This window comes from Eutrigla gurnardus (assembly GCF_963514095.1).
Source record: "Eutrigla gurnardus genome assembly, chromosome: 13".
In the NCBI taxonomy this organism is placed as follows: domain Eukaryota; kingdom Metazoa; phylum Chordata; class Actinopteri; order Perciformes; family Triglidae; genus Eutrigla; species Eutrigla gurnardus.
In genome coordinates this window covers 3533996-3561515 of record NC_139936.1, presented here as the reverse complement: position 1 = coordinate 3561515, position 27520 = coordinate 3533996, and the positions used below count along the sequence as shown (strand labels likewise).

The 27520-nt window shown below is 45.1% G+C and overlaps 3 protein-coding genes across 3 annotated transcripts; 1 reads left to right on the top strand and 2 right to left on the bottom strand.

Annotated features, from left to right (window-relative positions):
• The first annotated feature begins 891 nt into the window (after positions 1–891).
• Positions 892–4288, top strand: ciao1 (cytosolic iron-sulfur assembly component 1). Its single transcript, XM_084025602.1, has 7 exons — positions 892–1301; positions 2036–2184; positions 2264–2375; positions 2459–2547; positions 2620–2821; positions 2919–2988; positions 3854–4288. The coding sequence occupies exons 1-7, from the start codon at positions 1163–1165 to the stop codon at positions 4086–4088; spliced, it is 996 nt and encodes a 331-aa protein (XP_083881728.1). The 5' UTR covers positions 892–1162; the 3' UTR covers positions 4089–4288.
• Positions 4288–16159, bottom strand: snrnp200 (small nuclear ribonucleoprotein 200 (U5)). The gene is made up of 44 exons (XM_084025601.1): positions 15897–16159; positions 15520–15683; positions 14983–15154; positions 14680–14872; positions 14512–14567; positions 14300–14398; positions 14042–14194; positions 13857–13956; positions 13634–13770; positions 13467–13544; positions 13150–13323; positions 12887–13024; positions 12639–12794; positions 12364–12534; positions 12087–12280; positions 11862–11985; positions 11627–11776; positions 11304–11546; positions 11032–11220; positions 10750–10947; positions 10519–10671; positions 10349–10429; positions 10117–10200; positions 9785–9891; positions 9584–9702; positions 9348–9502; positions 9079–9268; positions 8813–8986; positions 8530–8690; positions 8220–8447; positions 7944–8135; positions 7678–7856; positions 7438–7589; positions 7245–7353; positions 7052–7160; positions 6776–6965; positions 6522–6686; positions 6300–6421; positions 6065–6208; positions 5814–5990; positions 5565–5725; positions 5382–5463; positions 5196–5288; positions 4288–4917 (listed from the first exon to the last, which is right to left on the bottom strand). Exons 1-44 carry the CDS (start codon positions 15939–15941, stop codon positions 4768–4770), a joined length of 6411 nt encoding a protein of 2136 aa, XP_083881727.1. The 5' UTR covers positions 15942–16159; the 3' UTR covers positions 4288–4767.
• Positions 16160–18080: 1921 nt separating this feature from the next.
• On the bottom strand, positions 18081–25540 carry zfand5a (zinc finger, AN1-type domain 5a). Its single transcript, XM_084024518.1, has 6 exons — positions 25316–25540; positions 21778–21939; positions 21091–21193; positions 20889–20974; positions 20243–20371; positions 18081–20093 (listed from the first exon to the last, which is right to left on the bottom strand). The coding sequence occupies exons 2-6, from the start codon at positions 21935–21937 to the stop codon at positions 19945–19947; spliced, it is 627 nt and encodes a 208-aa protein (XP_083880644.1). The 5' UTR covers positions 21938–21939; positions 25316–25540; the 3' UTR covers positions 18081–19944.
• Positions 25541–27520: the final 1980 nt, after the last annotated feature.

Sequence of the window (27520 nt, the reverse complement as noted above, 5' to 3'; positions counted from 1 at the left end):
AATAGACGTAAATTATGTTTATACTATAAAATACATGATTTACGTTCAATAATAATGGTTTGAGAATTTTAGTTGCCACTTTCTGATGAGTATTAATTTATAGCTTTATGAATGGTTTAAAGTAATTCTTCCTCAGATCCAAAATGAGAAATTAATATTACATTTTGATTTGATGATCATAAACTTCATTCTTTTTCTTCTTCACTAAGAATAGAATACTGTAATATTATGGTACGTCATTAAAAAAAATCATAGTAAATGATAACATAGAAATGCCATTAGCAATGTAATAATATTGTATGCCACAAATAAATAATGAACCATAAAATTGAATCGTGTGACATGCCATATACAATTATAGTATGTCATTAAAAAACACCATAAAAATGTATAGTATACTATGCCATGAACAAATAATATAGTATGTCATAAAATATCACAGTATGTTGTAACATACTATACTATGACATATTTTATGACATTGATTGTGATATACTATTATATTTTATGACATACAATACCACAAACACTGTCTTTTTATGATATACTATGATGATTTTTTTCATGAAATACTAAATTATGAATGTATTAATGCCATGTTATTCTATATAAAATGTTTGATGGCATACCATATGTTTATTTTTATGACTATATATTTTAAACGTCATACTACAGTATGACATTTTTTAATTATTCTTTTTTTTACTTCTATGAGCCTGTCAAGTGGAGGAAAGGGTGCAGTTTTCTCTATTTTCTCATAGAAACCCGATTACAGTCACAGGTTTGATCTAATCTCCGATCCCAGTCCGGAGCACCAGGTGGCGGTGTTGCGCCTCATACACCATTAAAACCACCAAAGAAGAAAACGTAGGAAGCGGAAAATAAAAAACCAAAAAAAGCACCCGATAAGAAAAGATGGCGGCATGTTGGTTTGTGTGAACTTCTGTACTTTGTTCATTAGTGCAGAAACAACCCTCGTTTGTTCCCCACTTTGTCGTTGACAGCAGCGCTGCGGGTCTCTGCGGGTCTGTGCGGGTCTGTGCCGGTCTCTGCGGGTCTCTACTGACCGACTGATCCCGCGTCAGTTGAACCGTCAGCGGTGACGGACCGGAGGACGGACGTCTCTCAGGGACTCGAACTTTTTTTTTTGGCGGCTCGGAACATGAAGGAGGGCCTGACCCTGGTTCAGACGCTGAACGGGCACCCGGACTCCCGGTGCTGGTTCGTCAGCTGGAACCCGACCGGGACTCTGCTGGCCTCATGCGGGGGCGACAAGGCCATCCGGATCTGGGGACGAGAGGGTGAGCTGTCAACGAACAGGATGCCAGTGGATTTAAAATAAATACTCAATTATAACTTATAATCAAATTACATAATAATTAACATCATCAGAAACCCATTAAGACTCATTAAGGTGACAACTTTTAATGAAGTAAAGGTAATTTAATTAATTTAACGATAGTTATTCTTGCAGTGACTTCTTACTGATCGTGATTAAAACAACAATATGTTGATTGTGTTGATTTTTATTTAATTATAAAAATCGTAAATGTGTTATCATTGTGGAAAAGTGAAAAATAGAGCCTGATTACATTTAAAAAATATATGTTTTTCTATTATTTCTAAAAAAAATGTATGTTCTGTGTTGTTTTTATGGACCTTCCTGTGTCTTGAATAACGTTTAATATAATATATATATTAATGCAGGAAATCTCATGATTTACAATCATCTTATTTTTATTATATTATTATTATATTATTATTCTCTCTCCCCCCAAAAAAGACACGTCTTATCTATGATGCTGATGATGTTTTTAGCATATTTCGATGATAACTTGTAATTGGTAATAGGTTATGTGTAGCTAATATGAATACATGTTTCTATAAAATTAATACTGAGTTATAATACATTTATGGGAAGTAGGAAGACACCATTTCTTGGATAAAATCTGGGTTGAATCACTTAAAGAAATACTTTAAAACTAAGACTTTAATCCTGTAAATACAAACTCGTTGCTGATTGGTCTGTTCGTAGGCGACTCTTGGATCTGTAAGAGCGTGCTTCAGGACGGACACCAGCGCACCGTGAGGAAGGTGGCGTGGTCGCCCTGCGGGAACTACCTGGCCTCCGCCAGCTTCGACGCCACCACCTGCATCTGGAAGAAGAAGAACGACGACTTTGAGGTCAGCTGACATGTTTCACTTTGAATGTTCCTTTTGTTGGTGGAGAGATCTCCACCCAGACGTTCTCCTCGTCTTCTAGAGTCTGACCGTGTTGGAGGGACATGAGAACGAGGTCAAGTGCGTGGCGTGGGCGCCGTCCGGGAATCTGCTGGCGACGTGCAGCCGAGACAAGAGCGTCTGGGTCTGGGAAGGTTCGTGTTGGAGCTGCAGACGTTTGGCCTGAATCTGAATTCAGCAGGAAGTTAACCATCTGTCTCCCTCTCACGTTTCACAGTGGACGAAGAAGACGAGTACGAGTGCGTGACCGTCGTCAACTCTCACACGCAGGACGTCAAGCACATCGTGTGGCACCCGACCCAGGAGGTAGGCGGCCCCTCGGATCCCTGCACCTCGGGGTCATCACATCGTCTAACCCGTATGTGTGTGTTTGTGCAGCTCCTCGCCTCAGCCAGCTACGACAACAACGTCTGCATCTACAAGGAGGACGACGACGACTGGGAGTGCCGCGCCACCTTAAAGGGACACACGTCCACCGTGTGGAGCTTGGCCTTCGATGCGACCGGACAGCGGCTGGCCTCCTGCAGCGACGACCGCACCGTGAAGATCTGGAAGGAGTGTCCCGGCGACGGTGCAGAGGGTGAGCTGGAGTCACATGATTGCATACGAGGGGAATGATTGCGGGTAAGTGGACGGATGCTGATGTCCCGCTGTCTTTGTCTCTGCTCGTTCAACAGGAGACTTGACGTGGAAGTGTGTTTGCACTCTGTCTGGGTTCCACTCACGGGCCGTGTACGACGTCTCCTGGTAAGACTCACCTTCATGTGTCGTCTAAAGGCAGTCTGCTCGTTCCCATCAGGTTTTTGAGATCTGTGGATCAGGCTGCTTGATTACCAAACACTGTGCAGAGTGACGTACTTTACTGTGACTTTTTTCAATATGCTAAACTATGACTTTTTATAATTTTTTTTTTTTACGATACTATGATTTTTTTTTAACTTTTTTCAAAATACTAAACTGACTTTTTTTCATGACGTTTTATGACATACTTTACTATGACTTTTTTCCATAACTTTTTTTCGAAATATTAAACTATGACTTTTTTTTTTTACATACTATGATTTTTCTTTTCCATTTTTTAAACATACTTAGCTGACTTTTTTTCTGAATTTTTTGACATACTATGATTTTTTTTCGACATACTATTACTTTTATGATCTTTTTTTTTTACATACTTTACCATGACTTTTTTTTAAAATAATTTTTTCAAAATACTTTACTATGATTTTTTTGCGTGACTTTTTATTTATTTATTTTTGACATCCTATACTGACTTTTTTTGGACTTTTTTCAACATACTATACTATGACTTTTTTTATTATTTTTTTTTAAATACTTTACTAGGACTTTTTTTATTAGTTTTTATTGACATACTACTATGATTTTTTTTTTTTTTTTTTTACTTTTTTTTTGCCATGCTATACCATTTTTTTTTTTTCAACATACTATACCATGCCTTTTTTATGCCTTTTCATACTATCGGTATACTATGATTTTTTTTAGGTTTAATTGATCACTAGCTCAATGGAATGTCATTATCACACGAACATACATGATGTTCACTGATCATCCTGCTAGATCAAATAAAACCAGTATGATTTTCCCCGTTCAGGTGTCGCCTGACTGGTGCTCTGGCGACCGCCAGCGGCGACGACGCAGTGCGCGTGTTCAAGGAGGACGAGACGGCCGACCCGGACCAGCCGGTGTTCTCCATGGTCGCCCAGGTGACCAAAGCTCACAGCCAGGACGTCAACTGCGTCGCCTGGAACCCGAAGGAGGCCGGACTCCTGGCTTCCTGCAGCGACGACGGAGACATCTCCATCTGGAGGTTCCAAGAGGAACACTGAACACAAGCAGCCTCACGGAACAAGATGCTATCGCTACACTGGGAACTGTGCGGCCCTGAGGTCAACACATAATATATGGTTTATCTGAAGAGCTCGGCAGGTTTGAGCATATTACGTTACGTGCCTGAATGCTTCTAGTCTAACAGCTTTACAAAGTTATCGACATTTCATGTTTCTATAAATAAAAGAGTACAAACAATTGTGTGGATTCTTTTTATTGCAAAAAAAAAAAATATTCCAGACGTACTAAAAACATTTAAACCAGTACAAGAATTACATTTCATAACAAAACAATTGAAGTCCAAAAATATAACCGGACAGTTTTCCTTTCCTTTCTGGAATAAGAGCATCGCTAATTTAACAGAGCCGAGGACATCATGATGTCATTCCGATCAAAACCAATCACCAAATACAAAGTTGTATCGACCTATCAGAGCCCAGACAGGGACCTTGTCATGTATCTGTAATACATGCCTGATTATATTACGTGTAAACCGATCCTGTACACTATGTTTCTGGACTGACATCACTCAGGTGAGTTAAAATGGGACAACTTAAAGACATAAAATGACATTTTCACAGAGGCAGAGATGACGCGCTCACAGATGAGTATCTACAGTAAAAACCAAACAAACACCGACTGACCCTCTCATAGGAAACTCAATAATCAAGCCATTGATCAGTCCGAGTCGCTGTCTCCTTCGCTGTCGGCCTCCTTCACATCCGCGCTGAACTTGTACTCCTGATCGCAGCCCATGTACGCGTCGCTCATGAAGTACAGCGTGTAGTTGTGGACGCCCATCGCCGGGGCAACAAAGTCCAGCTTGACCTGCAGAGGAAGGGGGACATGATAAGAGAATGAGGCCTCTGTTGGTTTAAAGGGCATTCTTATGGAAGCTGTTTAAAACTGGTTGGAGATTCAGATTTTTCTCACAAAATATGATGAATTATTAATTTAACTACACAACACTATAGATTTAAACCTTTACCTTCAACAGACATCAAGTACATTGAGGTGAAAACGCCTCGTTACAAGTTTACTGTGTACTTTATTTCAGAAATACAACTGTCAACATGGAACTTTTTAGTTACGTGTCTCTCACTGACCTTTGCTTTCTGCTGGAGCGTCAGTCTCTTGATGGAGATCAGGCTGTTGGACTTGGGGTCTCCGATCACCACCCACCAGCCCTCCTCACGTTTCTGTAACGAGAATACATTTATAAAAACAGTCATTACACGTCAAGGACAAAAGGAAACTTTATAGACACACTTGGATGAGAACACGGCTTTTACCTGTGGGAAGAGCGGCGCGATGACGGGCCCGGTCACCTCCTCCTCTCTCTCCAGCTGAACCTGGACCAGAACTGGACTGCCACTGTGAAGAAACGGCATACATTTACCATATATAACAACATGAGCTCTTTATTTCTTCCATGTTGCATGAGTTCAGTGTGTGATTCCAGAATCCACACAAACCTCTTGATGTTGTCCTTCTCTGCCACTTCGTACGACAGCTCGATGTTGGGGTAGCGGTTGGAGAAGCGAGCCACGTCGGCCATCTGGGCGTCGGACAGCTGCAGCAAAGCGGTCCGGTCTTCATCCTCCATCTCCATGATGTCAAAGATGCTCTCCACACCCTGATGGACAGAGCGGGGATGAGACAATCAGTCCCACATGTATGATCCGTCTACGTTTATTTAGTGTAACAGGAGAACAACGACGCACCTTATCTGTGCAGCGCTTGATGTGCTCCGAGGTGAAGAAGGGCAGCTGTTTGAGGTACGAGTCCTTGGACCACATGGCCTGGGTGACCATCTGGGCCAGCTCCATAGCTGCCAGTGCAGGACTCAGCCAGCCGTTACTGGACAGCACGTCGACGCAGGCTTGGATCAGACGAACCGCCTACGAAACACAACACGCGGGTTAAATATACGCACAGGAATACGATCCAGAAACGTCTTCCCGCCAATCTCTACCTTGCTCAAGATCTCCTCGGTGTCCGACTGCAGCTCAGCACTCAGCTGCATCCTGGAGAGATGAGCCTGCAGCAGCAGGTTGGTCTTCACGTGGGGATCGTTGAACTTAGGGTTGTTCAGTTTGTGGGGAACTTTCTGTGCCAACTGAAAGACAAAAATAAGTTGCAACACAATTAGTTTAGGCAGAGAAATGTATAAAAAAAAGGTCTATTATAAGTAAATTCTGTCTTTGTACCTGTCGGAGAAGTGAATCCTCGTGATGCCTGATGGGAATATTCTTGTACTCGGCAGCATTGGAGATGATCTCGATCAATCCACGGATCTTTGTCTTGGCGTTCAGAGACATGCTGAACAACTCTGCCAAACACAACCGCACAACAGACAATCAGAAAACACATTTTTACATACTTTAAAAAGGACGTATGACAGGAAGTAGTGAGGTTTATTTTGCACAAACCGATGGTGGTGTAGTTGATGTAGTAGTAGGCGGCGATCATGCCCAAATTGAGCGGCGCTACATCCATCTCGTCCTCGATGCTGATGCACTTGGACTGCTCCAGGTCATGTAGCGTGTGTTCCACCAGCTCAGACAGGTGGTCTGACAGGTGGCGATGGGACATGCCTGGAAACGGTGAACAGGAAATGTGACATTTGAACGTCTGCTCCAGAGTAAAGCATCCTATTTATTCTTCCTATAAGAGCCAGGCTCACCTTGCAGGTTGTAGTAGTTGGGGTTCTGGGTCATACGGCGGTAGAGGAACGTCCACGTCAGGTAGTCCACAGCGTCCTGCTTGTTCTCCACGGTCTTTGTGACGATCTCGGCGTTGAAGTGGTCGTGGAGGCAGTGGTCCAAGTGAGACTCCACCGGCAGCGGCTCGTACAGGAACTTCTTGAAGAAGTCCTATGGAGGAGAAGGGAAAAGAAACGGTTCTTACTGTCGCACGGTGGACACGCCGCCGACGAGACGGAAAACATCAGGATCTCTACCTTCTTAGAGCCCTGACACATGATGACGCAGCGGCCCTCGTCGTCCAGCATCGGCCTGTTGGCCTTTCCCACCATCTGGAGGACGTCATATATGGGATAGTCCACATATCTGAGAGGAATCAGAATAATGTCACGGACACAATACACATGTTTACACGGCTTAATGAGAGCTTTAGACTTATAGGAGGCTTACGCGTGGATTTTTCCATTGTAGTACTGGGTGTCCATGACGATGACGAGGTGGGCTGAGATGTTGATGCCCCAGCAGAGAGAACGGGAGGACACAACCACCTGTACAGCACCTGTAAAGAGACGCCAAATATAAGCATTTAATCCAGAAACCTGTGCAGTCCAAGCAGGAAGTGCAGATTAGGAATGAGTCACACCCGAGTTGAAGAGCTGCTCCACTATCCTGCGTTCGGTGGCAGACAGGCCTTCGTGCAGGTATCCCACGCCGTTGGCCAGAGTCTCCTTCAGGGTGGAATCGTTTATTTTATCCAGGAATGGAGCGAGGTCTTTCTCGGCGCAATGCAAGAACCTACAGAGAGACAAACGCATGCTCTGAGTTCAACAGTGTCTAGATGTTAACGGCAGCGTCACGGTGTGATGTCATCGTAGCCACTGACCTCTGAGGAACCACGTCAGCGGCGCAGAAAGTGAGGATGTCGATGGCTGTGAGGCGAGTCTGTCTCCGGGACGGGACGAACACCACGGCCGGCTTGGAGGGAGAGTGCTTCATGATGGCGTGGTAGACTGGCTTCGCCATGGAGAGCAGACGAGTCTGAGTGTGACTCACATTGAAGCCCTTAAAAAAAACACATACGATACGTTAGCAGGAAGTGATGTCTGCACATTTGGTGCACGCCAACCCCCATTTGTGCCGTTTACAGACCTGGATGTGCAGCTCCAGAGGCACGGGTCTGACGTTGGGGTGGAAGTTGAATGTGGCCGTGGTGCTGCAGCCCAGCCAGTGGGCCACGTCTTTGGCGTTGGACAAAGATGAGCTGAGGGCCACAATACGGATGGGACGCTCGATCTGAGAGGAGATGTACCTCATCCTGGAGCAGATGACCTCCAACACCGGCTGATGAGAAGAAACGACGCACATTAACGAGATGTACAATGCAAACTGTAATGCATACGACACGAAATGTATTTGTGTTCTTACTCCGTTTTCTCCTCCGATAAGATGTGCCTCGTCCACGATGAAAAGGCTAACGTTCTGCACGTTCTTCCTTTGTTTCCAGCGGCGAGACAGGATGTCCCATTTGTCAGGGGTGCTGACGATGATGTCGCCTTTCCCCAAGAGCTTCAGATCTGTGCTCGTTTCTCCAGTCAGCAGCACCACCTTTTTGTTCAGGATGTCCTGGAACTTCTGGTGCCAGTCCACAAACACCTGGGTGACAGGATGATTCATAGTGTTAGATGGGAATTAAAGCAAAGCCAGATTTCTTGGGAGTTTTTAAATGATTTCACACCTGTTCAGCCAACGCTTCCATCGGGGTGATGTAGACGCAGCGACCTTCGGCGTTGTGCAGCAGCATCCTCAGGATGGCAAACTCTGCACAGATGGTCTTTCCGCTGCCGGTGGGAGCTCCCACAAACACGTTGTCGTCACTGTTGTACACGGCGTTGAACACTGGAGGGACACAAAAATAATACATCAAGAAAACGGCGTGAAATGGACAGAGAGCCTTGAGGCAACAACGAGAGTGAAAGCTACAAAGTGTAGTGCAGGGTGATGTATTCCTTGTTTCGGACCTTGTGTCTGAATGGGGTTGAAGAAGGGGAACTTGTTCTGGTAGAGAGCCTCGAAGGCAGAGTTCCTGAGAGCCGTGACGGGCAGCGGCTGCAGGTCCAGCAGCTCGGTGGGTGGGGGGTACTTCTCTGGTAGGATCAGGTGACGGAAGGACACCGGGAGCTGAGTCTCACAGGCTTAAAAAAAAAGAAAACAAACAAAATAAAGCTATTCAAAATGCATCATAAACATCATGTGACCTCTACATGTCTGAATAAAAGGTTCTTACAGAGCCAGCGGTCCGAGACCACGCGGATGAAGTACTGTGGTGGCAGAGGCTCGAATACTGGGACGAAGAACGTCACCAGGTGTTCGTCCTGGGCGTACTTGGCTTTCAGCAGAAAGTACTCGTGGTGGAGGATGACCTCACTGTCCACATCCTCAACCAGGATCCAGAAAGCCTCAGACGATGCATGAATCTAAGAGGGGGAATGAAAGCGTGTCAGGAGGCTGAGGAACCGGAACAGTTCAGGTGCATCAATGGGTCTAATCACCGACCTTGTCGTCCCACTGGAAGTCAGGCGTGATGGTGAGCTCCACCTTCAGCGTGGAGCGGGTGATGGGCTGCAGATGGACAGCCAGGTCCAGTTTGGGGAACTGGTGGACATATTTGTGGATGGTTTTGCCCATTTTTGGCATCCGGATCAGCTCACCTGCAACATTAAACAGCTTGTTATTGCTCTTCGTGCTGAGGATGGAAGTCAGCTAGCATGCCGTGGGGGAAGAAGACTCACCGATCTCATTGTGGTTGAGGTCGTACAGACGCTCGAAGGGGAAGTTCTTCTTCTCGATCTTCTTGATTACTTCCTCAGGCAGCTTCTTGAACTGTCGCAGAGGAGACATCGACTGCCACCTGTGGAGAGGTGAATATCAGCGGCCTGCCGCAGCAAAGAAAACACAGCAGAGCCTCATCCGGAGAGGAAAGAGTGACTCACATTCTCTTGTCAATCATCTTGCAAAGATTCATAGTCTTGTCTGTCAGTTGAGCCCAGCCTCTGTTGAGAACGATCTCAAATATGGCCCGCATTAACCTTCCAGCACTCTGAAAGGGAAAAAAACAACTACTTTTACTAATTGTATTACTATATTTTCAATAACTACTTATGATGTAATGAAATAAACAGTTATGTTTGGCATCAGCATTTTCAGGAAGCCAAACACACGGAAAAGGGAATTTCTTTCCATCTTCTCAGGTCAAATATGTAACACAGAACTTCAAGGCCTTTTGCAAATGTGTGAAAACTGCAATAAGTAGGTTCTGGTGTACCTGTGTAACATAGACCATGTCGGCCATGAGAGCAAAGCCTTCCAGTTTGAGCTGAGAGATGTACGCCTGCAGCAGCACGTTGATCTGAAAGGATACGACACAAAATACAAGGAAACTGTTTTACTGGGGTTCCATTAATGCGACTCATCGACACCTCATGTGAACAGCAGAAGAACAGAAACGCCACGACGACCATCTGGAACCAGTCTGGCAAACCGATCATGAATGCTACCTTTGCACTGGGCTCCTCGATGCTTTCCTTCACCGGGATGGGAACTCTTTCCAGCAGCTTCTGAAGTTCCAGCTTCTCCTCCTGAGACACAGCAACGTTCGGGTGTTTAAATCAAGCATTTTAAATGGAGTATTATTGGTGGTTGTAACCGTCCGGAGAGACACCCGTACCTCTCTCACGTTGATGTTCCTGAACTCTGAGGAAAGTGAAAAGACTCTGAAGAGCTCAATCTCACTGAGCGTGGGCTTCAGCAGCTGGTTGTAAGTCTGAATGGAGTCGTGGGTGATGTAGAAGTGACTGGCGATGCGTCCCAGGTCTGTGACCTTCAGGTGGAGAGACGAGATTCAAATCCTGGACTCATCACTAACTAAAAAGATGATGACCGATAGGTGTGTGCATACCTGGAAGCTGCCGGTCCTCTTGTCATATTTAACCAGACTGTTCTTGTCCAGGACATTGGCTGCTGTGTGGATCAGGTCCACCCTGCGTCTCTCCATGAGGGGGTCTGAGCTCCGGTCGTCGTGGGAGACGCCGTACAGGGTGGGGTTGCGGAGCATGCGCACGTACAGGTAGGTGTAGCCGAGCCAGTTCACAGCGTCCTGACACGGCAAAAATATAATAAGTTACAGGAATCGTAAAAGAAATAGAATATTTGATCATTAGGGGACATAGATGACACTAACCTTAACGGTCTGCACGTTGCCCAGAACTATCTCAGCATTCAGCATATCGGGCAGCTTGCACACCATCTGACTCTCTATGGGCAGCTGCTGGTTGAGCAGGGACAGATAGTACTGCAGCTCTCCGTGGGACGTGATCAGGATTCCCTCTCCTTTGGTGTCATACTGAGGACGGCCGGCTCGACCGAGCATCTAAGAGACGACGTCGTTAATTGAGTTATTACTTTTAAGTGAAGCGTACAAAGCAGCTTAGAATCCAGCCTCCACACACTCACCTGCAGGATGTCCAGGGCTCCGAGTTCAGTCCATCGGCCTTTCTCCGGACTGTACACCTGAGTCCCTTTGATGATGACGGTGTGTGCCGGCAGGTTGACACCCCAAGCCAGGGTCGCCGTGGACACCAGAACCTGGATGTGGCGATCGGCGAACAGATCCTCCACCAGCGTACGGTCCACTCTGGTCATACCGGCGTGGTGGATAGCGAAGCCGTAGGGCAGCAGATCCTTCAGTTCCAGGTTCTAGATGAGAAGACCAGGGTTTATGTCTAACAGGGTTCTGAATGAGCAGTAAAGAACCTTAACCTTGATTTGTTCCTCACCTTGCACTGCTCAGCCTCCGTTCTCAACACTTCAGTAGAGGCTGAACCCTCTCTGAGGAAGAGACCCAGGGTGTCCTTCTCCAAACACATGTCTCTTATGGCCCTGGCCGTCTTTCCCGTCTCCTTCCTGGAGTGGACAAATACTAGCACCTGATGGGAGACGAGACCATGTCAGCAGTTGATCAGAGCTACTGCATGCATGTAATTATAGTCAATGCAAATCAAAGTTTCTCACCTGGTTCTTTCCAGCATGCTCCATTATCTTCTCGTAGACGATCTCATTCATGATCTGGAAACGCTTGATGGCCTTCTTCTCTGTGATGCCGACATAAGTCTGCTCAAGGGGCACAGGGCGGAAACTACAGAGACAGAAACAGGCAGTTATCAAAGACGAAAGTGCAAACAAGAAAAGACAGGCGTGTGAACTAAAGAATATGATATATATATAAATTCTCCAAACCTGTTGTCAAAGTAGAAGAGTCCCTTGGCGGGATCTACGCGCAGGCAGGTGGCGACGTCCTCGTAGTTGGGCAGTGTGGCACTGAGGCCGATCAGACGCACGTCCTCCTGGGTCAGCTCCACGTTGCGGATGGTCCTCGCAACCAGAGACTCCAACACGGGGCCGCGGTCGTCGTGCAGCAGGTGGATTTCATCCTGCACACCAGAGTTTTAGGTCAAATCATCATGAAAACAAACATGTCAGGTACGTTTGATGACGGAACATTTTCAGCACTTACGATGATAATGAGCCGCACTAGCTGGGTGTAGGTACGCTCGCCACCTTTGCGGGTGATGATGTCCCATTTCTCGGGGGTGCAGACGATGATTTGAGTGGCGTTGATCTCCTCTTTGCAGAGCTGGTGGTCTCCTGTCAGCTCAGACACTGTGATGCCGTAACTCGCCAAACGCTGTGAAAAGGGGAGAAAGTTAGGAAATCAGATCATTGAAATCAAAGCCAAAGAAATGAGATGATTTAATTTTTCAAATCTTTGTGACGGTAGTTGGAGCTCACCTTACTGAAACTCCCCACCATCTCCTGTACTAGTGAGCGCATTGGTGCGATGTAGATGATTTTGAAGTCGTCCACGTTGATGGTCCCATCCAGGTTTATGTGTTTTCCGATTTCTCTCAGCATCGCCATCAAAGCAACGTTGGTTTTACCGGCTCCCTGGGGGCGCAAAGAATAATCAGATTACAGTAGAAAACTCACTTATGTGGAAAAAAACGTCACCGTTTTTGTCTTGAAGAGAGTGAGCTCACCGTAGGTGCACACACGAGCAGGTTCTCATCCGTCTCCAGGGTCGTCTTGTACATTTTGCTCTGGATTCGGTTCAGGGTTTTAAAACCTTCAAATCCAGCCTGTGCATACTTGGGCAACTTCTCAATGGCAACAAGCACCTGATGACACAATAACATGGCAAACGAAGAACATGAACACTTTATACACTGCTTATCACTGAAACGTTTGCATTGCTCCCTGACAGTATTCACACAGTGTGTGGATGTTTAGTTTGATGACGAACCTCGTCATCACCGAAGGGCTTGGGTTTGAGGGCGGGCACGTGGACTTCTTCGTAACCTTTGCGCTGTTTGCGGAATGAGCCGTCGGGCAGCTGGCAACGCTTGTTGGCCATGAAATGGCTCCCCTGAGTGAAGGCCAGGTCATCAAGGTCCAGCAACTGTCGAGTGGCCATGGACTGCAGGATAAGAATAACAACAACAAGAACAATGTGTCAATTTGATGGTAAACATGCATTTTATTACTCAGTGAAGTGATTACCGTACAGAGAAAATACCAAAGATAGATTGCAGTTGATATATGAAGAGGAAGCTTATTTACCTCCCCGTGTTCAATGTCCATGGCTTCCATGTCATCAACACGAGACTTCCTCACCCTCTCCCTGCGAGATCGCTCCTCCTAAGAACACAAAACCACATGAATAACAGATTTTAACGGACGAAACTAAAAGATACTTTGAAATGTCTGCTATAAGCAAGAGGTCTTACCCGAATAATATCCTCCTTCTCCGTCTCTTGCAGCTGGTAAAGAATCTTAGACAGTTCCTGATCAGACTCCATCTTTCCAATGATCCTCTCCTTCTCAGCCTCACTTTGTGCACTTGCCAGCATGGTACAATACTGAACTGTACGTCAGGAGAAAGAAAGTGATTAGAAAAGAGACACAGGATCAAATAACTCGAAACGACACCTTTCTACAACAACGACTTACTCATGCGACGATGCTGACGGAGGATTTTGATGAAATCAAAGGTGTTGAAGCCCAACAGCAGCACCAGCTGGTTCTCACATTCTCTATCATCGCTGGCAGTCTGTGGAAGACAGAGACGCAACGGATGAGCACGTCTGAAAAACAAACACGTGCTAATCATAAAGCTCACAGCAGACTATACATACCTTGAGGATTTCTAACACTTCATCTGCTTTCTTTTGGGAGACGATGGCATCATCGTAAAAACGGCTGAGCTGCCGCTGGAGCCAGAAGGCGTCAATGTCCCGAGGATGCAAGTCTTTTTTCTTCACCATCATCACATCGCCTGTAGCACCGAGCTAAATGACAAGAAATATATTAACTTTCTGTGTAATATTGTGTGCAGTAGTTGAACAAAAACAAACATTTTTTTTGTTAAATATTGATTTAAATGTTGCACTTACGTTGGCTGAAAGAGCACAGCCGACACCGGCCTCCTCTCCTTCGCTGTCTTCATCCGAGTGTTCGTCTCGTACCTCTCCAAACTGGTCTTCATCACCCTCCTAAATAACAACAAAAAAAAAACAAATAATGACACAATCTACTTAAACCAGGACCTTGCAGACACAAATCAGAGATAACTTTTATTAAAAAGGAAGAGGAAAAAAGCCCTCACCTCTTCATCAGATTCAAACTGGACGTTCACACCATACGTTTCATCGATGTTGTCATCTGTAAAGCAAAGATATAGTCCACAATATTTTAATGGAAAACTGATATGTGACGTGACTGACAACATTATTAACTTACAAAAATACTACATGGTCATTTCTGGTGTAATTACCCATATTCTGTAAGTCCTTGTCTCCTCCGTAGTCGGAGATCTTCTTGCCCAAATTAACCAACACGTGGTAGCGGGTGTCATCAGCAGGCCCAAGAAGCTGCTCCACTTCACGCCTCCTTTCCTTGTCCCTCATTTTATCGTTCTTCAACACAGCCAACACCTCATCGGCCGCTCCACACAGAATATCCCTCGGCTGCAAGAAGATACAATAACCAGGTGAATTAAAGCTTCGGGTGCTAGTCGCTGCTGCAAAAAACACAAACTCAACTTTAAACAAAACGGTTGTTTTAAGAGTTTTCTGACCTGATCCCCCAAAGCGGCGTGGATGAAGCTGAGCAACACTTCATAGGTCTCTCTGGTTTCTTTGGTTTTGGGCTTGTACACAATGCCCACCATTTCATCAATGCCTTCAGACAGAAGGGTGAAACCCTTCATTTTGTTGATGTCGTGTCTGTCCTCATCTCTTTTTCGCCTCCTGCAAGGAAGTAACAAGACGAAGTGAAAAGTATTAAGAGTGGCGTCTGTCATCGAAATAACAAAAGTGGGTGTTTTACGAGGAACCTTCATCAAATGATCGAGCAATTAAAATCATAGCACAGAATTCAGTGCAAAATGAAAAACAACGTACCGGCCCTTTAAATGTGCTTGTGACACATAATCCAAAGTGAATATTTCAGTCAGTTTTATTTTTAGTTTTCAAGGTTATGTTGTCAGCGAGTATACATTTTGCTCATTCATTCATTATCATTAATAATAGTTTAAACATGTGCATGTAAAAGCATCAGTTGGTTGTTTAATTTAAATAAAAAAACTACGTTAAAAAGCGTTGGCAGCACTGACTTGTCTCGTCTCTCCTCCAGCTTCTGAGGTTTGGTCCTCTGAGACTTGTCGCCCATCTTGGTCCCCTCCAGCTTCCCCACCAGGGAAAGCACCTCTCCGGTGGGCTCATCTCTCCTTGTACGGTCGATCAGAGATCGATCAGCTTGCAACACCAAGTTGGAGTTCTAACAAATCAATACAAAGAAAGACAAGGCGATGAGTCGCGGCGCATCAGCCTGCACCGGCTCCGGCTAAGCTAACCGCTAGTTAGCACAGCTGCTAGCTAAACGCAGAGAATGAATTAAAGAACACACACGGTGTTTACTAGTTAGCTCGATGATGTGAGTATATTAAAAACTCTACAAGAGATCCAACACGGCTTATGTTTTGTTACTCACCGCTTTGTACTCGTACTGCAAGCTACGGGCAGTAACATCCGCCATGGTGGAGCTTCGTCTGTTAGCTTTTAGCGCACTTTTACTAAACTTGAAGCAGCCCGCCGACTAAAAAAACATCCAGCGTTGATTTCACTGCGTCCCTTTAAATAGACGCTGGGAACATCGGTGCGATATTTAAAGTGGTAGCATGAGATTGTTTGTAAAGAATGTCCCGAGTTTCATGCGACTGAATGCGTCTCTCATACGTTACAGAAGAAGTGCTAACACGAGCACACAACAAGCCGCTGTTGGCGCTGGTTTCCGTTTCCGGTGGTCAAAGGACGGACCCGGAAACAAAGAGTAGAAACGAGCAGCGCCCCCGCAGGCTGTTTCTGGAACTACACTTTCAGTTTTAACTCGCTTCTACCCATAAAAATACTTCTCAACAACAACAAAAAAACTTTAAAATGCTGTTTTTCATTAATAAGTGATTAGCGGGAAATACTGGAATTAAATTATTATAATAATAACAAAATTGTATTAAACAATAATAATAATAATATCCTCAAATGTGCCAGCTGCAGTCCCCAACGTAAAAAAGGAGAATTTATTTGCTATTCAGGTATAATATTGATATATCTAAGAAACCTATCCATCTATCTTATCATAACAATGTCTGTCTGTCTGTGATTCAATTTTATTATAACGAAAACTATTTTCTTATTTCTGTTTCCTTTACTTTGTGAAATATATTGACTAATATAGATGTAAATATGTATGTACAGTATATATTTATATACACATATAAATAGGCTGCACTCACCGCACTCACAGCCAGGTGGCAGCATAGAGAGCGATTTGGCAGTTCAGTGTGTTGCCCGAGGATCCTGGTAACCAGGAAGAATCAATGATGAAAAGGATGACACAATCCACTTTCTGAGTAACAGCCAGCCGCCCGTATGTGCAAATGCTTCCTGTCTATGTGGATGTTCCTCTAAACGAGGCCCCAATTATTTGAAACAGGTGCAAAACGCAAGTAAAAGGAGGAAGATGCCGTTAACGTGCGTGTGAGCGTTTCCTTGAGAGAGCAGAGGGTGCTCGTGTCTGTATTTGCTGTCTTCCATCTCCCTTTGCACATCTGGCAGCAACATCTGTCGTTTTCTCTGATGCTCCCCATCCATACTAAGCCAGCCTTTTAACCTCAGTCACACAGCCGATGACAGACACAGAGACAGAGGGAGACACAAGAGGAATGGGCTGCACACACATCAGTGAAACACATTACGGGGAAGTGTGAGTGTGGAAGGGTTGAGGGATTACTCACACTGGAGCATGTGTTAATGTGTGTCCAACTTCTTTTTTTTACACACACACACAAAGTGCAATTCAGGATCCCACTCTTATGTCCCCTTCTGGTTCAAAGTAGGACTTGTGATGGACAGCAAGGAGGACACCGTGGTCGGTGATTCATTTGCCTCCTAATACTTTGTCATTGGCCGGATTTAGAAAGCCTATGATTGAGCACATAACAGGGTTTTTCCCAACCAACATGCGTTGTGTGTAAATCCGCCCGTTGCACTTTGGACCCGTGTCCACTAGACAATGTGATCTCTGTGGCTTTCCGTCACAGGGACACCACATGAGCACACCTCAGCTGTCTGAGCAGCTGTTACCGTGACGCCATCTGTGAACACACTCGGTGCCCCCAGAGCTCCCGACAGGAGTGTGAGAAAAACACATTGTCTACAAAAAAAAACACGCCTGGCCTTCATGTATGGCGTTAGCCCGGAGACAGTGGAGCAGGATCGCTGTCTTCCAGGAAGAAGGCCTCTTGAGCGAGGGTTTACGGTCTGTGCTGCCAGAGCTCTGTATTAAGGCAGGGTTAGCCTAGGTAAGGTATTAGAGGCTGCAGCTCCTGTCATGTGGCTCCTACACTATTCCTGTCCTGACTAAGATTAGTTCCACGATATACACTCACAACCATCTCATGACGATTCATCACTAGCTTCCCAAAAGAGCCATATTCGTTGGTCATATTTACTACGCTATGGCATATTTACCCTGTTACCTCTGTTTAAAAATGTGCCCCTTTGAACCGAGAGGCTTGCCTGCACAGGGAAGGCTGTAAAAATGTGCAACACCGTTGGAAAAACAGCCAAACACACAAATGGCGAGCTGCGAAAGTCAACACACAACAAAGCTTGATAATGTCTCTCTGTACAGTTTTATTTACATGATACTATTCTGTCGTAATGCTGGATAGCAAGATTATATGTAATACATAAATATCAACACAGTTTGTTGTTTTTTCAATTTTTTGTACAAATTTGCATATAACTAAGAATCAGAAAGGAAAAACTCAAAAACGGATACATACAGTTGTCTCTTAAATGAAAAATAAAAACATCCTCACAGGGGGAGAACCAAAAAAACGAGGGGGATTAACACAAGTCACAAACATACGTGGGTTTCAATGTGTCAGGCAGCCATGAAAACACACACACACACACACACACACACACTTCTCTACGGTGCTCTAAAGCAGACACACAGACCAATAGCTGTTAGACAGATGAGAAGTTACATCTAATCTCGGTATCTATTATTTTTAATAAATCTAGCTCTGGCATGCTCCTGTAGTTCTGTAAACATGTGCTGATAAACCGGGTAGCTCCACAGACAAAAAGGGGTTTGGGGAACGACACACCCACACACACACACACACTCTCACACACACACTGTGCTCACATGAACGTTCTGTTAGCGCATAAAAAAAAAAAATCATGGTTCACAAACCCTAATTCCACAAATGCACTGAATACATGCGCTAACATCAGTACAATACCAATGGAAGAGAAAAAAATAAAATTAAAATAAAAACATAACATAATTGTCTCTCAGCAAATAAAATGTCTGAAACCCTAAGTTAAGAGATGCCAAATATTATCTGAAACACTAATGCAGATGAAGAGTAATTCATGCATTTATCCCATTCATTCTTGCCCCCCTAACAATATTGTTCGCTTTAAAAATTCACCTAGCAGGCCTGCAAGGGAAGGGTGCCATCCTTCCTTTCAGGCAACACTCTGGGACACACATCCCCCACGCCGGGTGTCTCAGACCAGTTGGGGGGGGAACTCCTTTACCCATCATGTCCATTGAAAAGATTTAGATTCAGTGAAACGTGGAGTAACTTTTGTTTGTCCCTGTCTAGCATGATACCTCCAGCCATAATGGAAAAAAAAAAAAAAACGGCCTCATCACAATCAAACCGATCAACGCAGACACGCTGATCAGAGGGTCACTCGGGCCGACTATCAAGATGATCCATTAGTTCTGCTGGGGTCGGATGAAAACAAACAAAAAAAGTAAAAAGGGAAGACAACAAAGCTTAACACAGCAGCTGTGAGGTAGGTAAAGCTAGGAAAGACAGAGACAAAGTAACAAAGCCCCTTTGTGCGTGGTGGGGGACAGTTGTACGGTTCTCCAAAAACGTCGACCGACTCCAGTACCAACGAAGCACAGAACAAGACGGCTGAGGGACGCGGGACTCGTGTGGACTGTTAACTGTGTGGTCTGAATGATTTGAAAGACCTGCTCGTGTCTTGACACTGCGTCAGGGTCTTGGTAAAATGGCTGTTTACGGGTTTGGCACAAAATGGCGCCTGGTTTTGGGTGAGAGGAGCACAGCATATCCTGGACAGTGAGCCTGGGCTGCTCTTGATAAGACGATACATATTCTTAGAAAAAAAAAAAAAAAAAAAAAAGAGGACTGAACAGCGGCAAAGTCACACCACAGAAAGTAGAATAAAACAAACTAATGAATTAATAATAAAAAAAGAGAAATGTGATCATTCATGCATCTCCCTCAGACAGGATCTTTTCATTTTTTCTCTTCTTTTTTTCCTCCGTCATTTTCTTGAGGTTGTAATTTTAGTCCTTTCGATCCTCACTTAGCCACTCGTGCCGGTGCTCATTTCAAAAGGTTCACACTCATTCTCCAGTCTTTGTCAAAGGTTTTTTTTTTGTCATCGTTGCCGCCGCCGCCGCCGTTGTTGTTTTGTAAAATCTATATTCTCTGGATCTTGTCCGCCACCACCACGGGGTTCTCCTTACGGATCTTGGCGGCAGCCTCGGCTTTGTAATCATATGGACAGTTGTGCTTGTCGGAGTACCGGTGGATGCCACAGAACAGGTTGCCACAGCGACAGTCAAACCCTGGAAGCACAAAGGTCATGGGGGTCAAAGCTAGAAGAGGAGGTGGTTTGCATTTATGAGCAATTATCACAATCAATTATCACAACCTGCACCATTTACAGGAATGATATGTGTTTCATCAGATGCCCCATCATGCCCCCCCTGCTCACCTGTAAGGCCCACCCTCTTGCGGCACAAAAAGCACCTATTCTTCTTGGGTTTTGGGGTGTCACCCTTGCCTTCTTCACTGCTGGAAGAAGCTACAGGAGAAGGGCTAGAAGCAGCAGGCTGGTTTACAACTACAAAAAATAAACAGTGAAAAAAAAATACTCATTAGTCATGCTAGGTTTAATTTGCAATTATGGGATATTTTTAATAAACAAAAACAAAGCAGCAGATATTTCTCCATAGTTCTATGAGACATGCACACACTATCCGCCAACTCAAATTGTCTCCTTATCTCTCAATTGCCCCCCTCTTGTTCTTGGCAGAAAATAGTGCACGACTGAGAAAGCCTCTGGCAGGCAGCATCAAATCTGAGATTGCCCTCTGGTTCAGAGGTATTTTTAACCAGGTTTATTTTTAGGCCTCCTCTCTCTCTCTCTCTTTCTTGGAGGCTGTAAGTAAAACCAACAGTGGGGCTTAAGGTATGCAGCGAAGCATCCAAAATAAACGGTGGCTACGGTGGGTCGATGTTTGCCTTAAAAAGCCTGTATGTGAGCAGTCACCTGCGTGCCTGTTCTCTGCCTGGGAGTCTAACGGCTGCTTGTTTATGTCTGCTAGTCTGTTACTCCAAGTGTGTTTATTGGTTTTTACCAGGCTCTAAGGGTTCTGGCTTGTCCTCTCTCGAGATGCTCATCTCTGTCATTTGTTGGGTCACAGGAAGAGATCCTTGAATAGTTCTGTGGGTTAAACATTAAAGGGAGAAACCGGGGTCAACAGGATACAAGGGACCAGCAGTTATCACATTCACCAAATTACAAAAACTACCTTCAATTAATACACAGTTAATACTGACCTAGACATGACTGGTGAAGAGGCAGGGGAGGCATCGACCTTGGCGAGACTGGCTTCTAGTCTCTGGATGGCGGAGGCCTCTGAGGTAGAACTACCAGCTGAGCCTGGGTGGGAACAGAGTGAACGCCGTTAGACAAAACAATCACAGCTTGAAAATGTGTTTGTCTACAACAAAACAACAAGCACTGCACTAAATTAATTTCAAAATCCAAATTTAATTATTTAAAATCTCTCCACTTGGGCAAACTCCCCCTTCCCAAAGCTGTGTTCAAGATAATCTTTCCGTTCTTTGCGACGTCTCGACTGAAAAATGTGTCTCAACAGGTTCCCAGTGTCGCATTGTGAGAGAGAAGATGTTTGACCTTAGAAATTTCTAGGGGAGTGAACACCCACCTAACATTGAACACTGTAATGAAGAAAACAGCTGTCTTTCATTACGCAGAGTGGAAAAACAGCAAGGGAGGGCAAGGGGGGGAGAGCTGGGAAAATATTCTGACTGGCCTCGTACTGGTTATATTTCAAAACAATGTTGACACTTCCCTTCTTATCTCTAACTGTAAATATATAGTTTAAGGCACATGTATTTGTTTACCACACAAACTCAGGTGCCTCTGAAACCTATCTGGATTGGGATCGGGACAGAATTCTCCATCTCTGTTTGTTTGTGTGTGTTTGTGAACTAACTTACCCATAGGGCTGAGGGGGCTCATGCGGTCGCTGCTCTGCTGCCGTGTCAGGTGATCCTTATAGCATACAGAGCACATACCGTTGGTTCTCGGGTTGCCATAGAAACCGCAGCCTGTGGCACACAGCATGGGCACCGGGCTCTGGTTTGTCTCTTGGGCCATCGCTAAACAGAACGAGAGAAACACAGAGTGAGAATTAGGACTGACAGAAACACACACAGAGAGCTTTCTTTATTTAATTCCCCTCCACGATCACAAACAACATGGATTATAACGGAGAGCTGCAATGTTTTCCATCACAGGACACATTTCCCTGAAAAGACACTGCTGTCCAGTGAATCTGGTCCCAAAGACGCTTGCTGCTGTGTCAACGGAGCTCACAGATAACAGGATATGTTATGAAAAAATCGGGTGGAAAAAACAGACTCTTTAGACTGCGACTGCAGTAATGAACGCTTCTCCACAGGAAGTCCAGAGAACAAACAACCCTTGCTGTGTTCTGTCCAGCACCTTGGCAGAAACTGGGCTCTGTTCTGTCCCACAGCTTTGTTCAGTGTCGTTGCCCTCCTTTCATCCCACCACCCTTCTTCCATCAACCCCTTTTTATCACAGTTCTCAGAACAGTTATTATGGTATGATATTCCTATCATAAGTAACACAAGTATGTATACAGCTTTCATCCACTCATCAATTCTACCCTCTTTACGATAACATAGCCGGACACAATTACAAAGTCAGCATCACTGAATCAACCCTTCATATCTAAAATGAACTTGTGGTCTGCATCATGATAATTATATGACTTCTCAGTTACTAATACTGCCTCGTCACGCTATTCACTTCCTCCAGATAGACGAAGAACTGACTCACTGGTGGTATCTCGGTCATGAAAAGAACAAAAAAAAACAACAACCAGGAGCTACAATAACAACCCTGTTCTTACCGAAAAGACACAAGATAGTGAATGAACAAAGTAGGTCAGTTTCAGAAAGTATTTCCCTCCCCCCGCCATTCTTACACCATTCCAAAACCGCCCGAGTCATTTCGCCCCACGCACACGCCCACAAACAAGTGTGTGTGCGTAACTTGGCAAAACGTGTCGACCCGTGACGTCGACATCGCCCCGCTCCGCTGCAACGCAATACAGCAGGAAGTTGTGTAATGAGAGTCGCTGCCTTTGAGGCAACAGATCAAAAACACCGTAATGAATGAACAAGCGGACAGACAGGAAGGTCTAGATTAGCTTGGGGAAGAGGCATCCTGTCTGCCAGTCCTGCCCTGACTGGTTTCTAAATCTTCTTAGCAACAGAGACTCCCCCCCAGAAAAGAAGACAACGCAGCATACGCGGCGACAGAACCATATTTCTTTTGTAAATAACCTTTGGCCCTGTCAGGCTGTTACACGTCAGCTGGTGTGAAACTCATCTACATTCTGGCCACGGACACAAACTTCATGTGCCAGGAGAGGCTGGCAGTTGTTTCAGAACGTCCTGCCGGTTCACTCGAGGTGTCCTGGCCTGGCCGACAAACTAACATGTGTCATCAAATCTTAAACTCACCCCCTCCCTCCCCACCCCCCTTTCCTCCCCTCTCAGATCCACCCCCGCATGCTATCACTGCAGTGTCAACAATGGGTTTCCTTGGAAAAGCCCACAAAAGACCTTCTCTCCCCGTGAGTCACGTGTTCAACTGCTGATTGCTGAAAAATACCAGACAAGACCGAGGACTGACCTGGAGGTTGTAAACTACCGCGGCAGCTTCGACAGGAATTACCTCTCTCCGTGTGTAATAAACAGTATCATTCCCGTTAAACCCACAAAACCAGTTTTATCACTTTGACCGCTACACCCCCACAATCAAAAAGTGGTCTTCTGACTACAAACAGGATATCATATTCAGACCACGGCTCGTCTGACAAGAAGAAAGAAAAACAACACGAAGGATACAACAAAGAACACGACAAGGACCAAAAGCTGCTAACAGATTAACCACCGCTGTTGACTTTCTGACACAAAGGAACAATGGGCTCGTGTGGCTCAGCTGTCACGTTTGGGCCCAGCTGTCAAGACAAAAACAGCGGGCATGTTAACCTAACCTCTACCAAGACCTCTCACAAACCGGGGTAAAATAAAAACACACGTTTAAATCAACCCGACAAGAATTACGCTGCATACTGGAGAATGTTTGAATGCCTTTTTAAAGAGAGAGGCACACACGTTAGGCACTAAACATAACTGATTGTTGGTGCCTGGCACCATTTGGAGCTACTCCATCCATCTAACTTGATTAATCAACAGCCACATTACAGCTCCGTTAGCTGAAATGCCCCTAACATGCCCATTTACAATGGATTGTGAAACTATGAACAACAGCCTGGGTAAGTCAGGGGGTTTTCCAGCCACAATCATTCACCACCAACTTCCTTTCACACACACAAAACCTGGTCTGGCTGGAAAAGTGTGCTGTTTGGCCTCATAGAGAATCTCTAGCAAAAAAAACAACAACAAGGAGGGGTATAGTGTTCCTGTATATCAGACATAGGCTAAGCTCATATTTCAGGCCCTGCTGTGCTGAAAACTACTGAGTCACACTGAAGCAGGAGATGAGGGAAAAAGCACATTGTAGTAAATTATTCTCTTAAAAAAAAACATCATATTGCACATAATCACCTAGAGACCTGTCGGGGAGGCAAACCAGCACTGATGTTTTGTGAAATAACCCCACAGTCTAGACAGTGTGGTCTCTGCTGCTCCCTTTGTTTCTTCTTTCCTCCTTTGTCTGCAATCTCTCTGCTTCCTGTTTCAGACATCGGCTTTATTTCTCTCTCTCTGTGTGTGTGTGTAGCTCTATCTCTGCCGAATTTCTACCATGTCTACGTTTTTCTACGTGTTTTCAACGACTAATATAATCACACTTAAACACCACAAGAAGCGACTCGGTGGTGCTTTAAAAAAACAGCTGAAAACAGTAAAGATGCGCTGGCATTTTCATTTAGCGACCCACGTAAATGATCTATAGTGGATTCAGAGCAACTCTTTTTGCTCTACTCGCCCATTCGGCTCGTGAATTTTCTATTTCTAGACAGGAATTAGCTGGCTTTGGACCCCCCCACCCCACACCCCCATCCCCCAGCTCGGGGCAAATAGAAAAACAAGAGACAGCGACCAGCACTAGCTAGCTCCCTCCCTTGTTTTCCCACTAAACCAGACGGAGTCACGTTTAAGGGCTTGTGATATTTCCAGCCAGGAGGAGGAGGAGATGGTGTTGGTGGTGACAACTCCAACCAGCGAAAAGAAAGACCCAAGAACAACAACAAGAAAAAAGGGGAGCTTGTTTACCACACAATACCCATCACGCATGCACCCCCCGACCTTTCAATCCGCCGTTAAAGGTCGCCGTGACCGACCGTTAGCTTACTTTAAACAACCCCCCCTCCTTCCCGTTGTTTATCTCGACGAGCTGAGCTCACTTCAAAACTCATCCGTTTTAAAGATTAAGAAGAAAAACCACACGAAAAAAAAAATAATCCAAGATCATCACCTGCTGAAAATCGGAGTTTCTCGCGAGACGACAGGGGGAAGTAGCCGTTAGTCCTGGCAAGAAGAGGAAGAAGAAGGAGAGAAAAAAATAAAGGGGGCTCGTTGGGGAGGGGGTCTCGCGTCCCGGTGGCGTCCTTCCTCCTGGTCTGCTGGTCCTTCGTGTCAGACGGGTTTAATTTCTCCCTTCCTCTCGCCCTCCTGCCTCGCTCTCGTTCTCTCTCCGTCTCCCCGTTCCTTCTGGATGGATGTTTGTTTCCTTCTTTAGTAAAAGAGGAGTGGCGGGTGACGTCACGGGCGAAGCAACGCGCCGCCATTGGCTGGCAGCGGAGCCCCCTCCCCCCCGAGCGCTCGGTACAGTTCCGTGAGATGACGGGGAGGAAAGGGGGGGGGGGGGGGGGGGGGGTGTCGCTGACGCGCATGCGCGCAGCAAAGTGTTGCGTTATTACACATCGATTCGTCATCCTCCTACAAGGCCACGAATCTCCTTTTTAGTGAGTAATCCGCCTAAATGAACAATGGTGCTGACATGACATAAATGAAAAAATAAAAAATAATGTGTGATTATTATAAGAGGTTATTATCAGGGGGATTTGGAACAGATTTTATATCTCCTTCATATCTGTGAGATGGCACTATTTGTTATTGAAACAGCCCCCCCCCCTCCTCCTCCTCCTCCTCCTCCTCCTGCCACCTAGTGTTTTTATTTATGTCAGAGGGACAAAGACAAGTGCAGATTTATATCCAGAAAGATATACAAGCCTGTTTGTTATGGGAGAGGGTGACACTTGGCTCCCCACACACACACACACACACACACACACACACACACACACACACACACACACACACACACTCACACACACACACTTGTTTGTTGACATTGAGACCGTAAACATGTTTTCTAGGTAACAACAGACAAGAGGCGAGCAGTTGGACGTGTGATACCACAACGTTTCAAACTGATACCAAGTCGGGACAAGGATCACAGATACCGATGCCGATACAATACTTAAAAAATATATATTATTAAAACTGGTGAATGTGATATCGCATGTAGGCCAGTTCTGTACTACTATAGTCTGTTAAAACCTGTGAAACACAACAGAAATACAACCTGCATTTATTCAGGTTTAGGAAGCGATCTAATGTATTCTAGTGTCATTGCTTAAGGTTTATTCACTCAAACCCTAGTGAGGGCCCTCATTTAAGGCATTGTTTGGCCTCTTAGGCCCTAATCTTAATGTTAATTATCACAACAACACACCCAACCCCAAACCTTCACACTTAACTGAGCCCTCCGCATCATTCTGTATCCCTGAAACAAAAGAAAGAAGATCTGGCCCAAGTAAAAACAGGCCACAATAACGTCACTTTGAAAAAAAAAAAATGCCGTTACATACAACAGAGCACACACACACACACACACACTTGTGTTGATGTTGGGAGTGTAAACATGCCCCGTGGGAGGCTACACAAGATAAGAAGAGACATGACGATGGTTTCAGGATGTACTGTTGGAAAAGGGTTGTGACTTTTATTGGTTAGATACTAGTTTCCGTTGGTAAACCCTGATGTCATGACCTCGGTGCTGTTTCAGATTTGGGGGTTTTTACGCAACGTGAGAAAGCGATCACAGCTGCACTTTTACAGCTAAACATAAATTACACCATCTTAAAAATCCCAAATTTAAGTCCAAATTCTTATATTCGGGGTTATTTAGGGCTAAATCTAACAAAGCTATTTCACATTTCTCCACCTGAATTATAGTGTGTTTTCTATATTATATATTAATATACAGAAAGTGAGAAAAATGTCATGTGGGGGTGGGATTGAACCGTGGGACTTTGGACTCTTTGGCCTCATTATGTTGGTTGTTTTGTTCTACATTGGCATCCCCTCCCACTCGTGTTTTTTGTGAAACATTAAAGAACACGTTCCTTCCCCTCACTCGCAGTGTGTCATGTGTGTGTGTGTGCCGTATAGTTTGCCCTGCAGGTCTAACAAGTCCCAACGTATCCCCCCCCCACCTTGTCAGCGTAACGTCACACAGTCTCCAGGCGCTATACAGCCACCCTGCGGAAAACAAACACTCAGGGTAGGGCCTCGTGGTGTGTGTGTTTATACACAGTGTGTGTGTGTGTGTGTGTGTGTGTGTGAGGGAACGTGCTGTCATCTATCAGTGAGTGGATTCGTGGAAACTTAGAAG